The sequence below is a fragment of the Harpia harpyja genome, chromosome 10, assembly GCF_026419915.1.
Source record: "Harpia harpyja isolate bHarHar1 chromosome 10, bHarHar1 primary haplotype, whole genome shotgun sequence".
Taxonomy (NCBI): domain Eukaryota; kingdom Metazoa; phylum Chordata; class Aves; order Accipitriformes; family Accipitridae; genus Harpia; species Harpia harpyja.
The window spans coordinates 43,668,915-43,689,695 of NC_068949.1; the positions used below are offsets into that span (position 1 = coordinate 43,668,915).

At 38.3% G+C, this 20,781-nt stretch overlaps 1 protein-coding gene across 2 annotated transcripts in view; it reads left to right on the top strand.

Annotated features, from left to right (window-relative positions):
- The window catches only part of DOCK1 (dedicator of cytokinesis 1), a 317,150-nt gene that overhangs the window by 35,184 nt on the left and 261,185 nt on the right, over window positions 1-20,781 (top strand). The window contains exons 6-18 of one of the 2 annotated variants that reach the window (XM_052800114.1): window positions 1,531-1,679; window positions 4,866-5,001; window positions 6,204-6,361; window positions 6,909-6,990; window positions 7,423-7,558; window positions 7,902-7,974; window positions 10,477-10,619; window positions 13,122-13,247; window positions 14,703-14,827; window positions 15,135-15,233; window positions 16,422-16,494; window positions 18,254-18,357; window positions 18,815-18,998. In XM_052800114.1, coding sequence (XP_052656074.1) covers window positions 1,531-1,679; window positions 4,866-5,001; window positions 6,204-6,361; window positions 6,909-6,990; window positions 7,423-7,558; window positions 7,902-7,974; window positions 10,477-10,619; window positions 13,122-13,247; window positions 14,703-14,827; window positions 15,135-15,233; window positions 16,422-16,494; window positions 18,254-18,357; window positions 18,815-18,998 — 1,588 coding nt within the window. The remainder of the gene's footprint in view (window positions 1-1,530; window positions 1,680-4,865; window positions 5,002-6,203; window positions 6,362-6,908; window positions 6,991-7,422; window positions 7,559-7,901; window positions 7,975-10,476; window positions 10,620-13,121; window positions 13,248-14,702; window positions 14,828-15,134; window positions 15,234-16,421; window positions 16,495-18,253; window positions 18,358-18,814; window positions 18,999-20,781) is intronic. The other variant, XM_052800116.1, reaches the window with a different exon arrangement.

Consider the following 20,781-nt stretch of genomic DNA (forward strand, 5'->3'; position numbering starts at 1 on the left):
TATTCAGTTTGTAATTTGTGTTTGAATGTTGAATAGGTATTTAGTTTTGATCCGCAGGTAGCAGAGGATGTGGCATGTTCTTCATCTCACTAGTTTATGAGTGCCTGCAGCGTCAAAAATCATGAACTTCTTTCCCATTTGGATTTATCTGTATTTAGCTTCCAGCCATATGTGCCTGTTGTGTCTTTCTCTGCTACATTAAAGAGCTTTTAATAATGGGTATTTTCTCTCTGTGAAGGTTCTTGCACTATAATCAAGTCAGCTTTTTGATAATCTGAACAGACTGAAGTCTTTAAGTTTCACAGTTAGATACTTTTTCCCTGAGTCTTTGAGTCGTTATATTCTTTTCCTGCACCTTCTGCAGTTTTTTGTTGCCCTGTAAATATAGGGGAGAATTTTATTTCAGTTATTCCAGTTGTACTCACTCAAATGAGGCCTAGGTGTAGTCTGAAAGAGATAGCTATGCGTAGCCTGAATAGTTTATTGATGTAGGTTGTTCAGAAAGATGTATTCTTTTTAAGAGTGTCTTGAACTAATGGCTTAGATTTTGAGGGTTATGAAGACAGTAAGAGAGACTGCTTCTGGGTAAGATCAAAGCATTCAGGGCCTCTGTGTTGTCTTCGTCTCAATGTTACCTTTCACAATAAAAATAGAAAGGCCGTTGTTCTGCAACTTCAGTTTTGCATGGTATTGTTTGTTTGCACTAAAATTGTTGTGTATATACACTGTCCACAGTTTAAACCAACATGTCAAATTCTGTTTTGTGGTTAAAGATTTAATCTTTTGTCTCTGAATGCATATGTGTATAGAAAACGCTCTGGAAAAGAGGTTTCTTCCATTGTAAATCTGGAACTTTATCTTCCTGTGTCCTAGCTTAGCTGAACGTTGACAAGAAAAGTTTGTGTATGCTGCCGGTGCTATTTAATATCCATCGTTCGAGCCTTTATAAACAATTAGGGTATTTAATGTCCCAAAAGGTTTAGTGCTTTCCTGGTTTTTCACTTCCCTTCAGGTGTTAGCTGTGGTCTTGTAAGATACTGATGCACTCAGCTTTGCACACTGATGAACTGTAAAGTGTTATTCTGAAGGTTTAACTGTGGGGGGGGGGGGGTGGGGGAAGGATTCTGTAACATGTTGTAGATGGAGTATTGCAGAACTTGAGCCTCTTGCTGTTAAAATGCACCATTTTTATTCCTGTTCTACTCGGTATAGAGGGTCATTGAATAAAGTTGCTCTGTGAACCAAGAACAGCATCTCTTTCCCTTGAACGCCTGTTCTGAATACAGTATGACCCAGGCTTTAAGGTAACATAAACACAAGCATTTACACTTGTGTAGATACCTAAAGGAGAGTGTAAGACTCTCTATTCAGTGTTCTGTGCTGTAGAAAGTTAGGCTCCTATTTTAGAGCTATTTGTAGACTCCAACCCTTTTGAATTAATATTTTATAATTGCAATTTATTATATGTATCTAAAAGATGCTCATTAGACTTCAAAACTAACTTCTACTCATCTTTTTTCCTCCAAACAGCAAGATAACAGAGAAATGTTTCGCAGTGTACGGCACATGATATATGATCTTATTGAGTGGAGATCTCAAATACTCTCTGGGACCCTACCCCAAGATGAGCTCAAAGAACTGAAAAAGAAAGTGACTGCCAAAATTGATTATGGCAACAGGTTTGTGAACAGTATTTTCCAAGCGTTCATGCTTAAAACCAAATCAGCTTGTGTAATACACATTAGCTGTCAATGACTTCTTGCAGGATTCTTTTATTCCTGTATTTATGGAGATGTAATAGTAGTATGTTAACATTCCTGTTATAGCAAGGTAAAGAATGAAGTTGATACAGCATCTTTAAAGTATAGTTCAAGTTATAATATGTAAAGTGGAATCCATATGTAACTCTCTCGCTTGATGATTTTATCAATTTGATACTGTTATGAAGTTGTAATTTTTAAGGTCAATTGAAAAGTGCAAGTATTGCCTCCATTCAAAATATAATTTAAACTCTACTTGCTTCTGCAGCATAAACAGTTGTTGCCTTCTCACCACCACCAGCTGCTCACTCTAGCTGTTATGTGATGTTGGAGGATTTGGCTCAGAAGCATCGTTTAGCTCGTTGTTCCTCTACTTATATAGCTTATACCAGAAGATTAACAAACAGATTTAATAAAAGAAAGTATCTGTTTAACAGAAGAGAATGGAAATTGTGAAGGAAATATTTACCAACACCCCCCCCCCCCCCCAACCCCAGCAGTATTGGTTGCATATGTTAAATCTGTTAGTAATTCAGGCATATTAACTCTCCAAACAGCAGTCTGGATTTAAGCAAATTTTTAAAATACAAGTTTTAGATTATGAGTTGTGTATACAGTTATGACTTTCCATTTTGATTGAAAATGAGAAATCCTATCTTATTCTTCAATCAGGAAATTATTTGAAGCAGTGTTTTGAATACTGAGAGACAGTGTTGTAGTACTGCGCACCTGAGGACTGAAGAAGTTTTCAACAAACCAGTCTTTAAATCCCTTGTGATGTAAATAACTCATCAGATTTCAGCTATTTGTGTTTTATTCCTTAAGAACTGCCAATTTTGCAGTATTTCTGTTCATGAACTTTATCAGCAAAAGCTGTGATTAAAAAAAAAAAAATAATCAGTAACTGCAGTCAGTCAGTAATTGTAACTGCAGTCAGTCAGTAATTAGCATTTATAATCCAAGATATGGACTGTTGTACCTCAGTAGACAATTAACCAGATGTTGTTGATATTATTTGTTTGGCTACTGTATTTTACCATCTGGCTAAGGAGTTGGTTAAAGTTACTCTGAATAACCTCCAGATGCTCAGTGTTCAAATACAATGGAACATCTTGTGCTGCGCTTTATATTCAGAATGTTCTGATGGACTAATTAAGTGATCAGAACATTCTCTGTGGAGCATAGGAGGGAAGTGAATTTGAACTTCTGAGTAAATACTCAGAACTGAAAGATACCATATGTTTCCAATGTAGTCATACATTCACTTTTGTGTAAAATAAGCACGAATGATGATTTCAATATCCAGACAGAATGAATTCATTATGCATTTTATAAATGTTTACTTATCTAATCATATCCTAACTTTTCCTGTTTTGTGAAATACTGATTTGTAAATAAGATTTTTTTTCTATAAAGGCAACAATTTTACTGCATGTTGTCAAAATAACCGAGGAAGTAAATAGTCCTAAGAATTTGTATTTTTAATGTTTTCCTGAAATTAGGTCAGGTAATTTTGTTGTGAAAACATGTTTTTTTGTTCAGTTGCAAAAATCTGTAACTGGGACACTTAGGAAAAAATTCCAGTTTTTTTCCAAGCATTGTTTGCAAGTTAAAGGATAAAACAAAGAAATTAAATCAAAGGCGTGTTTGCTTCTATTTATTTGACGGTCTGTGCAAACATTCTTGTCCTGTTGGTGTGTAGTAGGCTGGGTAATTAGTCTTTCTCTGAATTTCTGAGTTACCTTTTTCCTCTGGCCCAAGTGGGTGTTTCCTACGGAAGGGCTCTGCTTTCGTTCCTCCAGGGCTGACATTTACTATACAAGTGGTCAGCGGGTGTTTCTTCTGCTGTGGCTGCTGTCCTGGAAACAGTACTAGGAAGGAGCAAGATGATTTTGGCTGATTTTCTGTTTAGTTTCAATGATGAAACCATTTTCTCACTAGAAAATTCATCTGGGAGCTTGGTGTTCCAGGGATGCTTTAGAGAGTTTCATGATGACTAGGTCCACTTACAGACTTAGGAGGTGTTTCTTAATAAGCTGCTGCCTGCACTCTGCAACTTGAGTGATATTCATCCACCTTTAATTAATACAGGGCAATTAATTGGAGGGGTTTGTGTATTGACCCCGCTCAAGGCTTTGTTTAACGCCTCCAGGTTTCTCTCTTGTCAGGGAGGGGCGAGGAGTGATCCTCTAAGTACATGAAACAAGTCTTCTGTTCCTCTTGTCAAGTAATTGCGGGTTATGTCCAAAGGGGCCTTACTCTCAGATAAACCCGGAACCTCTGCGTGGCTTATCAGGCACTGCAAGTTTGATTTAAGCTCGTTGATCAAACATACTTCAAAACCAAAGTTACAGCAGCTCCATCATGAAAGGTGACTACAGAGTTAGAAGAAGAAAATAGGGACCATATGTATTGGAATGGAGGTGAGCAGGTCAGTCTTAGGGAAGATAAGCAGACAAATGTGGATCAACCTAGACCTATTTATTTATTTATTTTTTTATCCTTGGTTCTGCTGCTAGCACTGTACTAACATGGAAAAATGTGAAAGGTCTTTCCTAAGACTGGATTTGATTATGGCAGAAACCTTCCTCTCTGCAGAAGGTAATCATGGACGTTAACACCCTGCTGACAGAAATCTGGCTTCTGCTTTAAATGAAGGGAAACAACTCTTGGCTTATTGTATCTCATAGGTTTTTGCTAAAGTATGAATATGCCTGCTTTGGAGGAGAATGTGAAGTGGGACGAAATGAACTGACCAATTTGCATGTGACGTGACTGTAGTGGATATTTGTTCAAACTGTCAGATGAATCAGAGGAGGAGACAAACTCTTTTGCAAATTCAGTTGTTTAAGAAATTACTTCCCCAGCTGTTCTGCTATTTCATTTACATCGGTTCTTTCTGTGCTGTGGTAAAAAGTGACTTCCAGCCAGGGATGGTTATCTCCAGGGTTGGTGACATGTTAAATTGTTTTATCATGTATCAAAGAATATTTTTTCTATTGTATGTCAGGTGTGCGTGACTTCAATGTTAAACACTTGGCAGGTGTTTTTCAACCATTTATTTGAGCACTGTTAATTCACAAGCATATTTTTTTGTTTGTTTAGAATTCTTGATTTAGATCTGGTCGTTAGAGATGAAGATGGCAATATTTTGGACCCCGAGCAGACCAGCACTATTAGCCTTTTCAGAGCACATGAAATAGCTTCCAAGCAAGTTGAAGAGAGGCTACAGGAGGAAAAAGTAAGATATACTATGCACTGTAGCTTTTCCCTTTGAAACATAAGACTGTAAACTAACAAGGTGCCTGCTATTTTTAGCATTGGTAGTGAAGAATTTGATAGGTTTATGAAGAGTTATCAGCCTTAAACATTCTGTAAGAACTGGTATGTCTTAGGCTGTTTAATTGTTGTTTTCATCCTTTAAAGGGCTTAGTAGAATTTATGGTTAAGACCTATATCGATAGGCCTGCTACATTTGTAGGTTAATATCAGAGACACAGACATAGCAGGTTTGTATGTTAGGTTGTCGTGAGAGTTTATTTTTGAGAATCAAGTAGAATAATGTCCTCATTATGTTTGTATGTTTTCTGTACGCCAATCCTGAAAATTTGTTTTTTGAAATACAAGGGGCAAATTTAAAGACACTTAAATCTTCTTTGCAATTCAAATTCTTATTTTTAAAAGGAAGAACATTTCTGTTGTAAGGAGCCCTGCCCATGTCAGCAGCAGTTAGTGGAGCATGGTACTCCTGAGGAGTTGCTCATGAGTGCGTTAGTGCAACTTAATGAGTTACTGCATCCTGTTGAGTTGTAATGGGCCATACACATGCTTGCAGCCCTTACCAGACTTGGTGTAAAAATACACCAGTTTAAACAGGATTTAAACTATTAAATTTTTGCATCCAAAGTTGTTTCTTTGTCCCTGCCTCAGCCAGCTTCCTTTTTGTCCCATGTGCATTCCTCCTTTCTGCCTAGCTAAAGTAGTTTGTGCAAAGTTTATGGGTGCTAAAGTCTGAGGGCTGGGTAACCTGTAGAAATGGCACTGTTTTCTCTCCTGCCTTTCTTGGCTCTCTGTACTGGTCAGAAAAACATCAGACAAAGCAAAGAACAAACTTCCTTTTTTTTGTCAGTTATGTTTGAGGCTCTTATTTTTTTTTCTCCATTTGTTTAGCTCTCTTGTTGATAAGTGAAGACATCTCTCTTTTTTTTTTTTTCCCTTTTTTTCTTTCCCCTCTTTTTTTTTTCTTTCTCCTTACAGTGTGGCACTTCAAGACAGGTCCAGAAAATGAAATCTGTTGTAAATCCTAATATAAACAAAGATCACAGGAGTAGATAGTCAACAGAAAACCCCTCTTCTGTCTGAAGGGTTTTAGGAAAGTTTTATAGCAGTTGGATATTCGTTAGGCTAAGTTAAACTTAAGTTTCTTCTGTTCTTGAATTACAGTCTCAGAAACAGAATATCGATATCAACAGACAAGCCAAGTTTGCTGCCACTCCTTCATTTGCTTTATTTGTAAATTTAAAAAATGTAGTCTGTAAAATAGGGGAAGATGCTGAAGTCCTGATGTCTCTGTACGATCCACTGGAATCAAAATTTATCAGGTTAGTGTACTCCTGAGTCTACTCCCTAATCTGTGCTTACTCAGTTATAGTAGCAGGATGAGAGGGCTCGTGAAAGTCCAATTTCTGTGAAAGGCGTAGGAAAGGGCCATCTGGGAAGGAGCAGTGCAGCAGCGCTTCGTCGTCGTGTTCAGCACCGCATCAGGCAAGTCTCTTCACCTTGGGTAGGTTTCAGGGTTGCGCTGTGCCTGTGGTTCCCCAAGCGCAGAGCTTAAATGAGATGTGAACACACCTGCAAGGGTGTGCGCCCTCGCTTGGCAGCAGCCTTGGCACTAATCTGAGAGTTTGATTTCTACGTCCCCTGCTTCCTTAAAGAAATTCTTACACTTTGTTGCTGAGGAGTTGCTTTCTTTTTTACAAATGATATACACAAAGGGAAATGTCAGCTCTCCACTAAGTAAATATTGGTTTGTTTAGGTTAAGTAGATTGGGTTTAAAGCAGTCTTCTCTAAATTCTGAAGTTGATTTTATCTGCTTATGTTAAAGGAAGCCATTTAAACAAAAAGTCCTCAAAATATTGTTCTTTCAGTGAAAACTACTTGGTGAGATGGTCAAGCTGTGGACTCCCTAAAGATATAGACAGATTGCATAATCTTCGAGCAGTATTCACTGTAAGTGTGTGCGCTTGGTTCAGCTGGCAAACTTTAAAGCACTTATTCACAAGCTGTGAAACAACTGAGGAATGTAACGATCTGTATGTAAACAGTGTGGAGTTATCTCTGCAGGTAATGATCCTGGGGAAGGCTCACATGAGACGTTTCCATACGTGACTACTAAATATTCTTGATACCTGGCTAAAACCAAAGTTGCTCTTTGAAGTTTTAACTTACTAGAAATGATTTGGCCTCCTAAGCAATTAATTTACACAGGAGTCAAGGCGTTTAAGTACTGTTACAAAAACTCCTTTACTCTGAGAACAGTTTGCCCTGGTGCTAGAGGCTGGCATGGTGAAGGCAAACTCTGAACAGCAAACCTTCTGCCTACTAGAATGGAACTAGAAATTCAATTATTATAAAGTAATCTGAAGAAACTACAATTTCTAGGACCTGGGCAGCAAAGACCTGAAAAGAGAGAAAATCAGTTTCGTCTGTCAGATTGTGCGAGTGGGCAGAATGGAGCTGAGGGACAACAACACGAGAAAACTAACCTCTGGGCTGCGGCGACCTTTTGGAGTAGCAGGTAACTCTCTGTGCGCTGTATCTGTCTATATGACATTATATTCTTGTATAGAAAGTTGGGGGCGTGAAAACTCCTGTGGGGTTGTATAAACTCACAATTGTTCCCAGGTCCAGGTTAATCTGCTGTGTTGCAGAGTTTACTGTAGCTTTCAGGACTCGCATTTAGCTAGAGATGCCAAAGGTTATTTGCAACATGATGTTACTCTATAGGAAATTCTGAAATTGTGTGGTTGACTCCATCCCTCTTCTGAGTCAGCATTGCTTCCAGTTCCCCAGGGTATTCCCTCAGCAACCCTTTTCCCGTGTTGATCACTTAATTCAGTACACTTTGTTTTTGTTTTCAGTAATGGATGTTACAGACATAATAAATGGAAAAGTGGATGATGAGGACAAACAGCACTTCATACCATTTCAACCGTAAGTAGGGAATAGCTTAAAGAACAAGCAGAAGTGAAAGAATTATGGTTTTAACTTTCATTTAAAAATGACAAAACATTTTAAACTTTTGATTGGAAGAAGCGTTCTGTAAATATTCTGAAGTTAGTTTATTTCAGTGTGGTATTTTATCTTTAGTACTTACTAATATTTCTTCTTGATAATTTCCCGTTAGTTATAGTAGTGATAGCCCCAGAAACTTTTTTTTTTAAGTCTTGAGTTTAAAGCCTGCATTCCCAGTTTTGCAGTCTTGTTTTCTTTTTGTTTAAAGATGTCAGGGTGATAATGTGTAAGAGGTGAAATGCTTAAAATAAGTGCATTGCTGGCTCAGCTCTGCCTGAGATTGAGAAAGACAAGCAGTGTTACCAACATCCACTGCAGGTGACTTCTGTGAAATTAGTAAATGATAACATTTATCTTGGTAGCAGATATAATTTCATAGTAGGCGCCACAGTAATTGGAGTACAAACAAAAGCTGAGAATTTGAAGGATGGCTTGATGCACCTCCTGCAATATCTTCTCATAATTCAACTTGTATCATGTGAGACTTTTACCAGAAGCCTTAGGTATTCTGGTTGGATGGTAAGGGAGAAGATGTGTCTGCTGCACATACCTGTTATAGCTGGTTCACAGAATCAAGGAGTCTGCTATGTGGACCTGGTCTTACTTGTCATCTAAAACTGCAAACCTTTCCACACTGACTCTAAGGTTGCTGCCATGAAGTTTGACAGATGCTATTTTACAATAATTAAATTAGCTAATAGCAAATATGGATTTGGTGTCCTTTGAAGTACGGACATGTATGAATTTAACATAATATCAAAGATCAGTTTTGACTTCAAGACACAAAATCATATGAAGACATGGGTTTAATAGCCTGAATTTTTGTGAATATATAGATATGTGCAGAGAAAGTGCTTTTAGAAGAAAAAGCTTATTAACAAAAGAGAATGTGTGGCAGATACTCTGTTCTGTCTGTAGTTCATAGGGGTTTTTTTTATTCCATGAAGTGGGGAAGGGTAGAAGGGGTAAGTCCAAATAAATGTGCATAAAATATGAATGCTTAGTTTTCCCATTGTGTGAAACGTTAGACTGCCATCTGTTCAAAAAGGCAAAACATAGTTAAGTTAGCTAAATCCCTTGATTAATATACTAATGGATATTCAGAGGGGTTTTGATAATATTTAAAAAAAAAGCTAGAAATAATGTGATCTCAAATTAACTTTATTTTGGAAAATAGGCTTAATTCAGGAAGCCCTTGTGGTTTGAAGATGTAGGGCTACTGGGAGGATTGTAAGGTCTGCAGGTGTTACAGGGAGCCGAGCAGGTGTATGCCTCGTGTCTGACACGGTTTCGTTTGTATGCAGCAGTGTTGCTGGAGTGTTGTAGCAGGTGATAATGTGAAAATCAGAAGTACAATTCCATTCTTTCAAGGAAAACAGGGGTTTTTAGGGAAGAGGGCATTCACGATATGTTTATTGTGTGGTGAACAATAGCAAGTTTATTTTTTAGTGAGTGTTCAAGTATGCAATGAAAATGAATCTTTGTGTATCAAAGTGGATGCTAATGGAACATCTAGTTTTCGGCTCCATTAACACTGATTTATTTTTTCTGTATATATAAATCAGCTTTTTGAAAAGATGTACAATGTGATTTTTCTTCTCCCCCCCCGCACTAAATTAAAACATTCTTCTGAAAAAGTATATTCCAAAGAATATGAATAATGTGAAAACACACGATGAATACTGGTGTCATTATTTCCAACGTAGACTTAGGCTGTATATATGAGCCACATTTTTCTTCTCGTTCCATGCTTTGCTTCTGTTGTACCACATGCAATTCTGTTTTCATATCTTTGTTTGTTTGTATTCATTCACTAGCCACCAACACAATGGCTGTCAAAAGCACATGGCAAGATTACTTAAATGACACTTAATGCTGCTGTTTATAGTTTCCATCTCTTCATTTATTCATCAAGTTTAACAGAATGTTTGGATTATCTGCTTTTCTTCTCCTATGCCATTTCTGTGAGATTTACGGTAGCTTTTCCTTCAGACGGTATGCACTGCTGCTTAACCTATAGAATGACAAAAGTGACCCTGGAGGTGTTGCAGGGCCAGTCTGCTATATATATATTAAAGAGAAAACTGCCTGGATAGGTTTTCACTGCTTAACAGGGGATTCTCAGGTGGGAGACATCCTTCCTATCCTCACAAAGCGTTACTGGGGGCTGTGCATGCATGTCCCTGAAGGGAGAAGTAACAACGCAGGTGTGCTGTACTTCTCTGCGGTAGATCAGCATTCTTCTGATTAATGGTCTTCCTCTGTCTTTCTTGTTACCTTTCCTGTCCTTTGTCTTGCGTTGACTAATAAATACTCTTTGTCACAACTATGATACGATCTTTTGTGTTCCCTTGTTACTGTGACTTCTGGTTTTCTGTGACCCTTTGTTTCCTGGTGTTGGTCGTCATGTGCATCCTCCAGGCTAGCGTTGGATGACGCCATTCGACACAAGCAGCTGAACATATCATCCCGTTTTTCACCCAGGGTGGCAGGGGAGAATGATTTCCTTCAGACTGTTATAAACAAAGTGATTGCTGCTAAAGAAGTTAACCACAAGGGTCAGGGTATGTACTGTTCTTTATATACACCGGTGTACCTAAAACTGCTCATCGCTTGATTTGCAACATGTGATGATTTTAATTTTGGAATCAAGGGTGCATAATATTACCTTCACTTGCTTACTGCTGTTTGGTAACAGCAAATGTGTTTGCACGGTTCGTTCCCCCTCTTCCCCATCCTTCAGGGCTCATTCTGCTATCCCACCCTGCCCCGCACCTTTCCCCCCCAACCCTGTGTTAACTCCACAGGTTGTCTGTCCTTTCTCTGCGTTGTCCATCACTTGGACATCTTTTTTATTTCTGTACTGGAAGCGATGATTCAGGGAGTCAGCTCTTGTGCCCTTGAGCTGTGGACTTTGACCTCTCATGTTGAAGGAAGGGATATTCTCCTCCTTCCCTTCCTTCGCCTTATTTTTTTGCTTCGCAGCTGCGCTTGCAGCAATTTGGCTCCCTCTCAAGACGTCCAGGGCATTGCTCCCGCCAGCACCGCACCTGCCTGAGCTCGGAGGTGGTAAGGATGGAGCCAGAACAAGGCAACCCGCTGGTATCTTCTCTTGCGGGCTGCTCGTGTCACCGCTCGTAACTCAGCGTGTGCTCTGCTGACGTGGAACTGAGTTAGCTGCCAAAGTCTGGGTGGTTGCGGTTTTTTTTTTGTGTGTGTCTATACAACACTTCATGATCATAATGTGTCTGCCAGTTAAAAACTGAATTGTGTGATGGCTCAGTTATCACTGTACTGGCTTCAGTATTTTTTGGGCAGTCTGAATTAATATGGTGTTACGCAGGCCAATGCGGAGTTTCCACCAAACACTGTGTATGTGAATATCTGTATCACTTGTAGGGGGTATCTGACCAATAGACACAAGGAAAATTATATACTTTTTTGCTGATTTCTACTAATTAATAGCAAATAAAAATCTAAATAAAATTTTTTTAAATTATCCACTGGCTGAAGAGGGAAACTTAGATCTGCTGTTCCCCCCTCTTTTCACCTGTGGCCAGTGTGTATCGGAAAGGAGGAAACATTTCAGCTGCTTTGATTCATTTCAGATTCTTTCCCTAAGAAAGGCATCCAAGCAAACAGAAAAGGATTAAGAGTTGTTGCTTAGCCAGTCAGTGTAGGTACAGTTACTGTTTAATGAAATAGGAACTGTTAGAACCATCTCTGGCAACAAGTCAGCATATAGTCTTTTATAAGAGATTTTAAGAGAAGAGAAAGCTAGCTGCCAAATTTATACAAAATGCATGTATAGTTCATTGTATAATAGGATAACCCACAATTTGTTTTATAGATGAGTATTTTTGGGGGTATTTTTCATAGATTCTAATTTTAGGATTTTCTTCTGCAAATCGCTGCTTTAATTATTTCATGCTTAAATTTGATTTCCAGTCACTTTACCAAGTGTAAGTTGTCTTTTGGTTTTTTTAGGTTTGGGATTCTTTTTTTTTTTTCCACTATGGTATTTTTCTTTTTGCTATAACAAGTGTGCCTGATGTTAGTTGGCAAACAGCAGCTTTTTAGTGGCTGCTTCTGCTACTGAGGAGAAAAGTGTCAACTGTGTAAAGCTGATGCTGTAGATTTCTTTGTGCTCAGCACAGTAAAAACAACTTACGGGGGTGGTGGTGATGAGTCAATTCAGGGTACGTGTCTGCTGTTGGTGCTGTCTTTGTTGGCATCTCGATATTGGTTGGTTGTAATACTTAGGTTTTTCTATTCAAATCAGTGTTGCCACTTCTCTTTCTTCCTGTGGAATATAAACATTTCATTAGAAAGAACTTGTGAGAGTTCAAAGGATAGATATAAGCTGGAGGCAGTTCTGCTAATGGCTTAATAACTGTATTTTCATGGACCCTTTGTGGAAGACTTCAGTGATAAGGGAAGTCTAGTTCTGCGAGGAGGAGGGATTCTTCTAGGGTCACACTGGCTCCTCGCCAAGGGCACGGTAGGCTTGCTTGCATTTTCACAGTCCAGACTTCAGTAGGTCCAGCTGATAACCGAGCCTCTCCTTCTTCCCATCTGTTGTATGGTCTTGCTAAACTGTTTTTCTTCGGAATGGAGACCTGTTGTATTGAAATTTTTAGACTGTGAATTTTTGGCTATAGTAAGCCCATGTAAGGGAAGCTACATGCATCTGGTTTTGAACACCTGCCTAACTCCTCCCTACTAAGGTGCCTTCTAGATGGTATTGCTGCAAAGTGCACAGTGCAGAGTCCTGAATCTATCTTGCACAGATTTCCAGTTTCACAGGTTTTTTATTAGCTAGTCAAGCTTCCAGCTGAGGATTTTACACAGTATAATCAGACATACTTGTGTGCTGTACTCATGTTTCTGCTTGAAGCAGTAGAGGTTTTTTGAGTGTTTTAAAATACTTTGTAAAGTGTATTTTTTGTAAATGAAGAGCAGTTACCTTAATGTACGTTCTTACATTTTAGAATGTGTAAAAAGAAATCTTTAGCAACTAGAACCCCCCCCCCCCCAGTTTAATAATTGTGGTTTTTACACAACAGGTTTGTGGGTGACTTTGAAACTTCTTCCAGGAGATATTCATCAGATTAGGAAAGAGTTTCCACACTTAGTGGATAGGTCAACAGCCGTGGCTCGGAAAATGGGGTTTCCTGAGATTATTATGCCTGGTAAGCCATTTGTGAATTAATGCTGCTTTGTTATATTTTAATCTTTAAATATCTGTATGTATGGAAACATGGGGGAGTGGCGGTGGGGGCAGATGAATTTGAGGTATGGTACACATTAGAAATAACAGATCATCAAAGAATTTTGCCTCATTTAAAATAAATGTAAAGTAATTTGGTAATACCTGCCACATGTGCTGCGTCAATAAATAAAACTAACACCCTCCTCCCCCCCCGCCAAAGACGTGATATCACAGCGACAGTGGAAATTCTCTTCTTCCAGTGAAGAAAAATGTATAAGTAGTACACACTTCATATTATCTCCCTAGCAAGGGCATATGTAAACTTAGATCTCTTATGACGAATCGAAACCAGAAAGATTTTTCAGAGGAACAGGCTTGATTTAGAGATATGCAAGTCTCTTAGAGGTTGTACTAGATTTGAATAATGTTTTTGAAAGAAAGCCATGCTGTCTTTAACACATATATTCCATGGATGTTCAATTCTGGTGTTTACAAAAAAAAAACCAAAAACCCCCAAACAAACCGTGGTGCTTCTCAAAATAAAAACTGCCTTAAGCAACAGACTACAGAAAAAATCCTGCACTGTCCTTTTCAGATTGATGGGCTCTGGAGGATCCATTAGATATTTTCACACCCCGTCCCAGTTCCAGCTCTCCCTGTGGTTGCTGACTCTGTTTGTCAGATGTTTTACTGTATATCCAGTATGGTGTAAGTGCCTCAGTGCCTCTGCTTGTTATGATCATATGCTGGTGTGTAAACATCTGCCTCATGAAATTGTTGGAAATCCTGTTTCCCCTGTTCATTTTCAAAATTTCAGTTGAATTGGGGTGTAGTTGAAGAGCATTTTAAGACACAAAGCTAAATACAACCCTCTCCTGCAACACCCAAGCCAGCAAAAACATCAAACCACTTCCTGATGTAACAAGTTAAACAGACCTCTGTAGGCTGTTAAATATTTTTAAATTGCAAAATATCTGTGTATGGGATAAATTAATGACTGTGTTGAAACTCAGCGTTTCAAATTAATGATGAAAGAAGTTGCGTTTAAAAAAAAAAAAACAAAAAAAACCCCCCAAACGTGGAACTGAGGTGTTTTTTGAGTACATACTCTTAATGATGATGTGGTATTCTTTCAGTCCAGAAATAATGTGTGATTTTTTTTGTTGTTGTTGTTGTTTGTTTATTAGATTCAGCTTACTGCACTACAAGTTGATAGTTCAGACTTTAGAATTCTTAGCACAATTTTAGCTAAACAGCTGTTTTCAGTACGACTAGTTTTGAATGTTCAAGATACCATGGCTTTTAAACGTTTTGCCATGTATATGTGTGATTGCTGTTACTAAAATATGTTGTTCATTGTTTATCATTGGTTACAGAAATCAATAGGTATACTGTAAAAATTGCTAAGAACTTTGTGCTTTGCTTTCTCTTTTAGGTGATGTTCGTAATGACATCTATGTAACATTGGTTCAGGGTGACTTTGACAAAGGCAGTAAAACAACGGCAAAGAATGTAGAAGTTACAGTATCTGTTTATGATGAAGATGGGAAAAGATTAGAGGTATTAAAGTATCTCACATCTGGGTCTTTGTGATTTTGATATGTATCTGTTTAAGCCTGTTCAACATCTTTCTCTGTATTTGTCAACTGAAGTCCCTATTTTTATGTACAACAAAACTTTCCCCTTTGTCATAACTAAATACATCTTGTCATATCAGTGCATGCACTTTGATACTAATTTCATGAGGAGCTCTGAGCATGAGCCATTCTGTCTTATTTTGACCTACTTCACTGATTTTGTTTATTTGAATGAAAAATTGGAGTTTAAGATAGACATAAACATTTCCTCTTTTGTTTGTGTTTTCAAGAGCGTTATTTTTCCTGGCGCTGGTGATGAAGCCATCTCAGAGTACAAGTCAGTGATATATTACCAAGTAAAGCAGCCTCGCTGGTTTGAGACTGTAAAGGTATATAAACTGTTACAATAACTTCCTCTGTGTGGGTTAATATGCAATTAATACACATTCCAGTGGAGAGCCTTGAGAAACAAAACTAGGGAAGTTCAATGCTTGTGATCATGTTTAGCAGGACAAAAGGAATAGCTCAACTAAGGAAGGCTTTCAGAGACTGCTGGAAAATAGATTTGACTTTCATTGCATAATGAATTTTACTTCATCCTTTTGGTCAAGATGGCTGTTATGGGGGCACTCCAACATCTGTTTAGGAATGGTTTACTCTATTTCCATGAAGCTGAGCTAGAGAAGCAGGGTATTAATGTTAAAACACAATTGCTGTAGTGTTGAACTCATCAGTGTTTTGGGATCTGGCTGATTGTGCTTTAAGCTTGCTGAATTTTCTTGGGCAATAACATTTTAGCTTAAATGCCAAGTTTTAATATTACAGAGGAGGCTGACGTAAGCTTTATAAAATATATTCTGTCTAGCTGTAGTCAGTGGGAGCAGTATACGTGTACTGAGAAGGGACTTACAGGTACTCCCTGCACCGATATTTTGAGTGCAAAGGTGCTCTTGTTGCATCTGTAGACAGAAAGTGACTGCTAGGGAATGGCAGAAACCTAGACTTGGTGTTGGGGGACAGTGTACAGCACAGAACCTGAATGTGGGTGTGATTAAGAAAATACGGCGGCTCTAGGAAAAGTACTGGGGGAGAAGAGCGTTAGTTACATGTCTGCACATTGATTACATGTGGATCCAGATACATTAATAGTATATGTAGTACAAGTGTTGCGTACATAACCGATGTGTTAAGAATTTTTACTTCACTGCTGTTGATAATCAAGTTCACCTCTATGAGTCAAACTCAAGAGGGGCTCATTCTAGAGCTGGGAGGAGTGGTAGGGGAGGCTTTGAGGTTAGAGCCCAACATCTGAAGTTGCAGGTCTTGTTGGGTAACTTAACAGGCTTGCTTTGTTCCTTCTCTCTTTCTTCGTGCAAGAATTGGGGATTTTCTTGGGGAATCTGTGACCTTTCAAGGTCTTCTATGGCAAAATGAAGCTGGTACTTAACATTAATCTTCCTGAAAGCGCCAAGGAAATTGTTGAAAGATGTTTAGATGAGATTTGGTAGTGGTTGATGATGTTTGAAGATACTGTACTGACTGTTTTCTTTCTCCATCCTCTTTCCCAATATATGAAGGTTGCAATCCCCATTGAAGATGTGAACCGCAGTCATTTAAGGTTCACGTTCCGTCATAGATCATCACAGGACTGTGAGTAATTCAGCCTTCTCATTATGGTACTTGTCAGTGTCTGGTGCCAAAATCTGCTGAAACAGGCATAATGTTCCTAATCTGTTAACTGACTATTGTAATCACTTTTAGTGCGGGGATAAGTTTTTTGCCTGATTATTTTATGTTAGCATCTCAGCTTCTTTTTTCCTTTACATCTTGTTTACCCTTACCAATCGACATCAAGTTTTTCCTTTCCTGCCTAGTTATTTCTCCAAGTCAAATAAAAGGGATAGTGAATAAAGCTTTCAGTTAGCAGCTGTGAAAGGGTTGCGGTATTGTGTATCTTAGAAGTAGGTGGGTAGGGAATAGTAAATATATTTAACAACCCCACATGTGAAATGAGAACATGAAAGAGTTTACAGTAGGCTTGGTATCAGTAATTGAAGACTTAGCTATTAAGAAACTTGGTTTCTGCTTCTGGTTCTCAGACTGACTTGTGGTTTTTTTGAAGTAATTTTAGTCTAAAAGATACTTGAGAGCTTGTGGTTTTCCTTGTCTTTCCTGTAATGTTGCTGGCAGCTGAGATGCTCTGAGCTGTTGAGGATCAGATTGAGAGAGCTAGACATCTTCCATTTGTCAACAGTTGTTTTGTAGTAAAGTTTGGGGATTATGCCTTGGTTGTGATAATGTTCATTCCATATACTGGTTACAGGGGCTGGCTCTCTTGGTAGGAAAGCCCTTCTAAATCTGCAGCAAAATTTTTTGCTGTAGAATAAATGCGTAGACAAAAGCGTTAATCAGGTAGTGTCCACTGGATGCATTTTAAGACGTGTAATACTCTTCATGTATATGTATCTGTGCAATATGTAGTACATTACCCCATGGCAGTTATTTAATTGAAGCTGTATATTTTGCAAATTGATCATGAATAAAAGATTTACTTAGTTTAGAAAATGATACTTGCTAATGAAAACAATATGCCAAAATCGGTATCATTAGTATCAAAATTATGACTGTGCACTACAAATTACTAGTGTCAGAAGTATTTTTATGATGACTCAAAAATTTTGGTTGGCTGTGGTTTAAATATGAACTAGAGGCCGTGCTTTAGGTCTGCGGGGCTTTCTCACAGGCCCCTTGGGCCAGTCAAGTTGATTGCACTTACCTTCCGGTTTTACTTCTTAACTTTGTGATTTTTAATTGCCCTGTTGCTTTGTTTTTACTTAACTTTTGATAACAGATTTTGAACAATGAGAGGAAACTGAATGCAGTTTCTAGTTCATGTTGGTTGTAGAGTGGGTCAGCTTTCAGAACTTGGATGCTTCATCTGTAGTTACGAATCCTGTTTCCGCTTTGGTTCTAATGTTCCCCCTCCAAATGATAAAGCACTGTTGAGATCCTCAATGCTGGTCTTTAAATCGTTATTTTAGGTACCAAGCATTGCCATTCTTCTAATTCCTAAAAACCTGAACACCATAAATGCATCAAATTTCTGTTTTGTTTTTAAAGAGTTGCCTTAATCCAGCTTTCTAAAAGAACAGACAGAATATAGAAATATTAAGCATCTAGTTATTGTTGGTGTGGTCAGATTCTTACACATTTATTTTGCATTTTTTTTGGTTCTGTCTTGCGTTTAGAAGACTCTTCTAACTTCTTACACACTTTCTCTGAGAATCTTTACTATGGTCACTCATTTACCAGTTATCCGTGTTTTTGAGATTTAGGTTGACTGTCTGTATAAGTACCAAATACTTAATTATGTGGTGGGGTTTTTTTTGTTTGTTTGTTTTTGTAACAGCCAAAGATAAATCTGAGAAAATATTTGCCCTAGCATTTGTGAAGCTCATGAGATATGATGGAACGACTTTGAGAGATGGAGAACATGACCTTATAGTTTACAAGGTAGAATTTTGAGATACTTTAGTCTTTCCATAGTCACTAGCTCAGCTGACTGACTTGTAGTGAATTACTGTTACAGAATTGCACAGAAAAATGTTTTAGAGACTATTTTGTTAGATCAAGCAACTAAATAGCAAGTACTGTGCAATTTGCATATTTGGCAGCTTGATTGTTAAACCTTGAATAAGTTTTGCTGGGGATGTTTTAATTTCAAAGGCACTTGTTACTGAGTTTTATGTGGGTTTTAATGGCTGGGAAAAGTTACTTCTGTAGCCCTATAAATATCACATCTTGGCTCTAATCTGTAGACAGGTTAGTGCTAAATTACTGTTAAAGACTCATTGGGTAGCTCCAATTCTGGAGCAAACCTAAGAAAATCCAATGTAAATAATTTTTTTACAATAATATTTTTACTAGATATTTTCAAATTGTTTCGTGTTGTATTAAAACACCACTGTAGGCAGAAGCAAAGAAGCTGGAGGATGCCTCGACGTATTTAAGTCTACCATCCACTAAAATAGAATTGGAGGAAAAAGGACACTCTGCAACAGGGAAGAGCATGCAGAACCTTGGAAGCTGCACTATCAGCAAAGACTCTTTCCAGATTTCAACTCTAGTTTGTTCAACAAAACTTACCCAGAATGGTAAGTTCATAGAACTGCTGGAGCTTCTGTTCCTTGCAGTTGGAGTGGGATTGTATGTACTGCTTTTCCTGCCTTTTTCGTCCTCCTTCCTCTGTGAATAGATGGTGGGTTGTTTGCCATGCAGTCTTGGATTAAATTGTCTGGATGCAGCAAAAGCATCTACTGAGTTTGTGTACTATCCAGCCTCTTCTCTGTCCATGGGCTTTGTTTTGCTTTAGAGCAGTACTTGTCTCTAAGAAAAGAGAAGAATCCCGAGTTAAATGGAAACAGGAATATATTGTTTGCCATATAGTTGTAACTTCTGTACTGAAATACACTGAAAACAGGCTCTGTGGCATTTTACTTCTCTGGGGGTGTGAATAATAGCACTAAGGAAGAGGATGAGTTTGCTTTCAAGCGTAGGTAATACCATGGCTCTGCTCCCAAATAAGCTATTTCATGTTATTTCCAAGGTGCAGTATCCATATCTTATGCCTGAAGAAAGCTCTGATGTTTTCTTGTGTTGGGCAGAAGGGATGTGAGCATGAGAATGTATTGCATGGAGGTCACTCTCGTGTTCACCCATCTTCACATGAAGACAGAGTACCAGGAATGCAGTTGGCATATTTTGTTCCTTTTAAAACTTGGCCTTATATACATTTTTCATGTGTATTTGTCAGCTGGCTGACTGCATCCAAAGGCTGTGGAATGTAGAGCTGATGGCAGCCACCAAAGCAAATATTTCACATTTCCAGACGGTGCCCTCTCTGTAATTTTTGTGCTTCGTTGCCATGGAGCAGTCCCTTGTTCTCTTCGCTGCACCATAAGTAGACTCGGGAGTGTGGGTGGGTCATTGAGATGTGAGTGAGTCATGCCAGGAGAAGGGATCATTCCTTCGTGACTCGGGAGAAGGGACTGCTCAGTTTGGATAGATCTGTCGGGAGTTGAGGTTGTGGATGAGGAGGGCTTGGGATGGGGGGTGGGTGGGAATAATGATTGGATTGTTACGTTAATGAGTTCTCCTCTGTCCAGGGGGAAAGTTACTACTCTGGTATGACTTCGTCGTCAACTCATAATTTTATTGCAGTGTTTTTCAGTGGCATCTCTGTTACAGCACATCCTAGGTGTTTCATATTCAGAGCACATCAGATTCACTGCAGTCTGGCAGTCTTATAGCCTAAGAGGGTGTTTACCAAAAAATTCGGAAATGATTTTGGAATTTCATAGCAAAAATGGGATCATAGCTCAACAGTAACACAGTAGTTTTGAGGTTTTGTAGAGTGCAGAAACCAGCATGTGGAATTGAGCTGCTCTTTGTTTGTGATAGGATTAGGGTTTTTTTCCCTCAGTCTTTCCTAGTGCTTGTTAGTAGTTAGAAGTATCTCACAGCGATCAATGTATTGACATTGTTTTCACAGAACTATTATTAAAATTAAGACTGATCATTGTTTAATGCTTAATTTACATATAATTTGCTTTGAACTTTTGGTCCTTATTTAATGTTACTGTTAATTGTTGCCTGTGAAACTTTGAGAAAAAGTTGCCAAAGCCTTTTCTCTTTCTTCAAAGTATTTTGCCATTATTAAGCAAGATCACCATGTACCCTTAAGCAATTTAGAAAAGAAACAAGAAAACTTCATCATTAAATTCCTCCCTCGAGTATCATTTTTCATTTAAAAATTGGCAGCACTGTTCAGATTATAGTTTCTGAAGCTGACTTCAACTTCTGTAAAACTGTTGGTTAATATTCTTCCTTTGACTTTCTTAAAAATAAGTAAGTAAAATGATTATCCTCATTTACCAA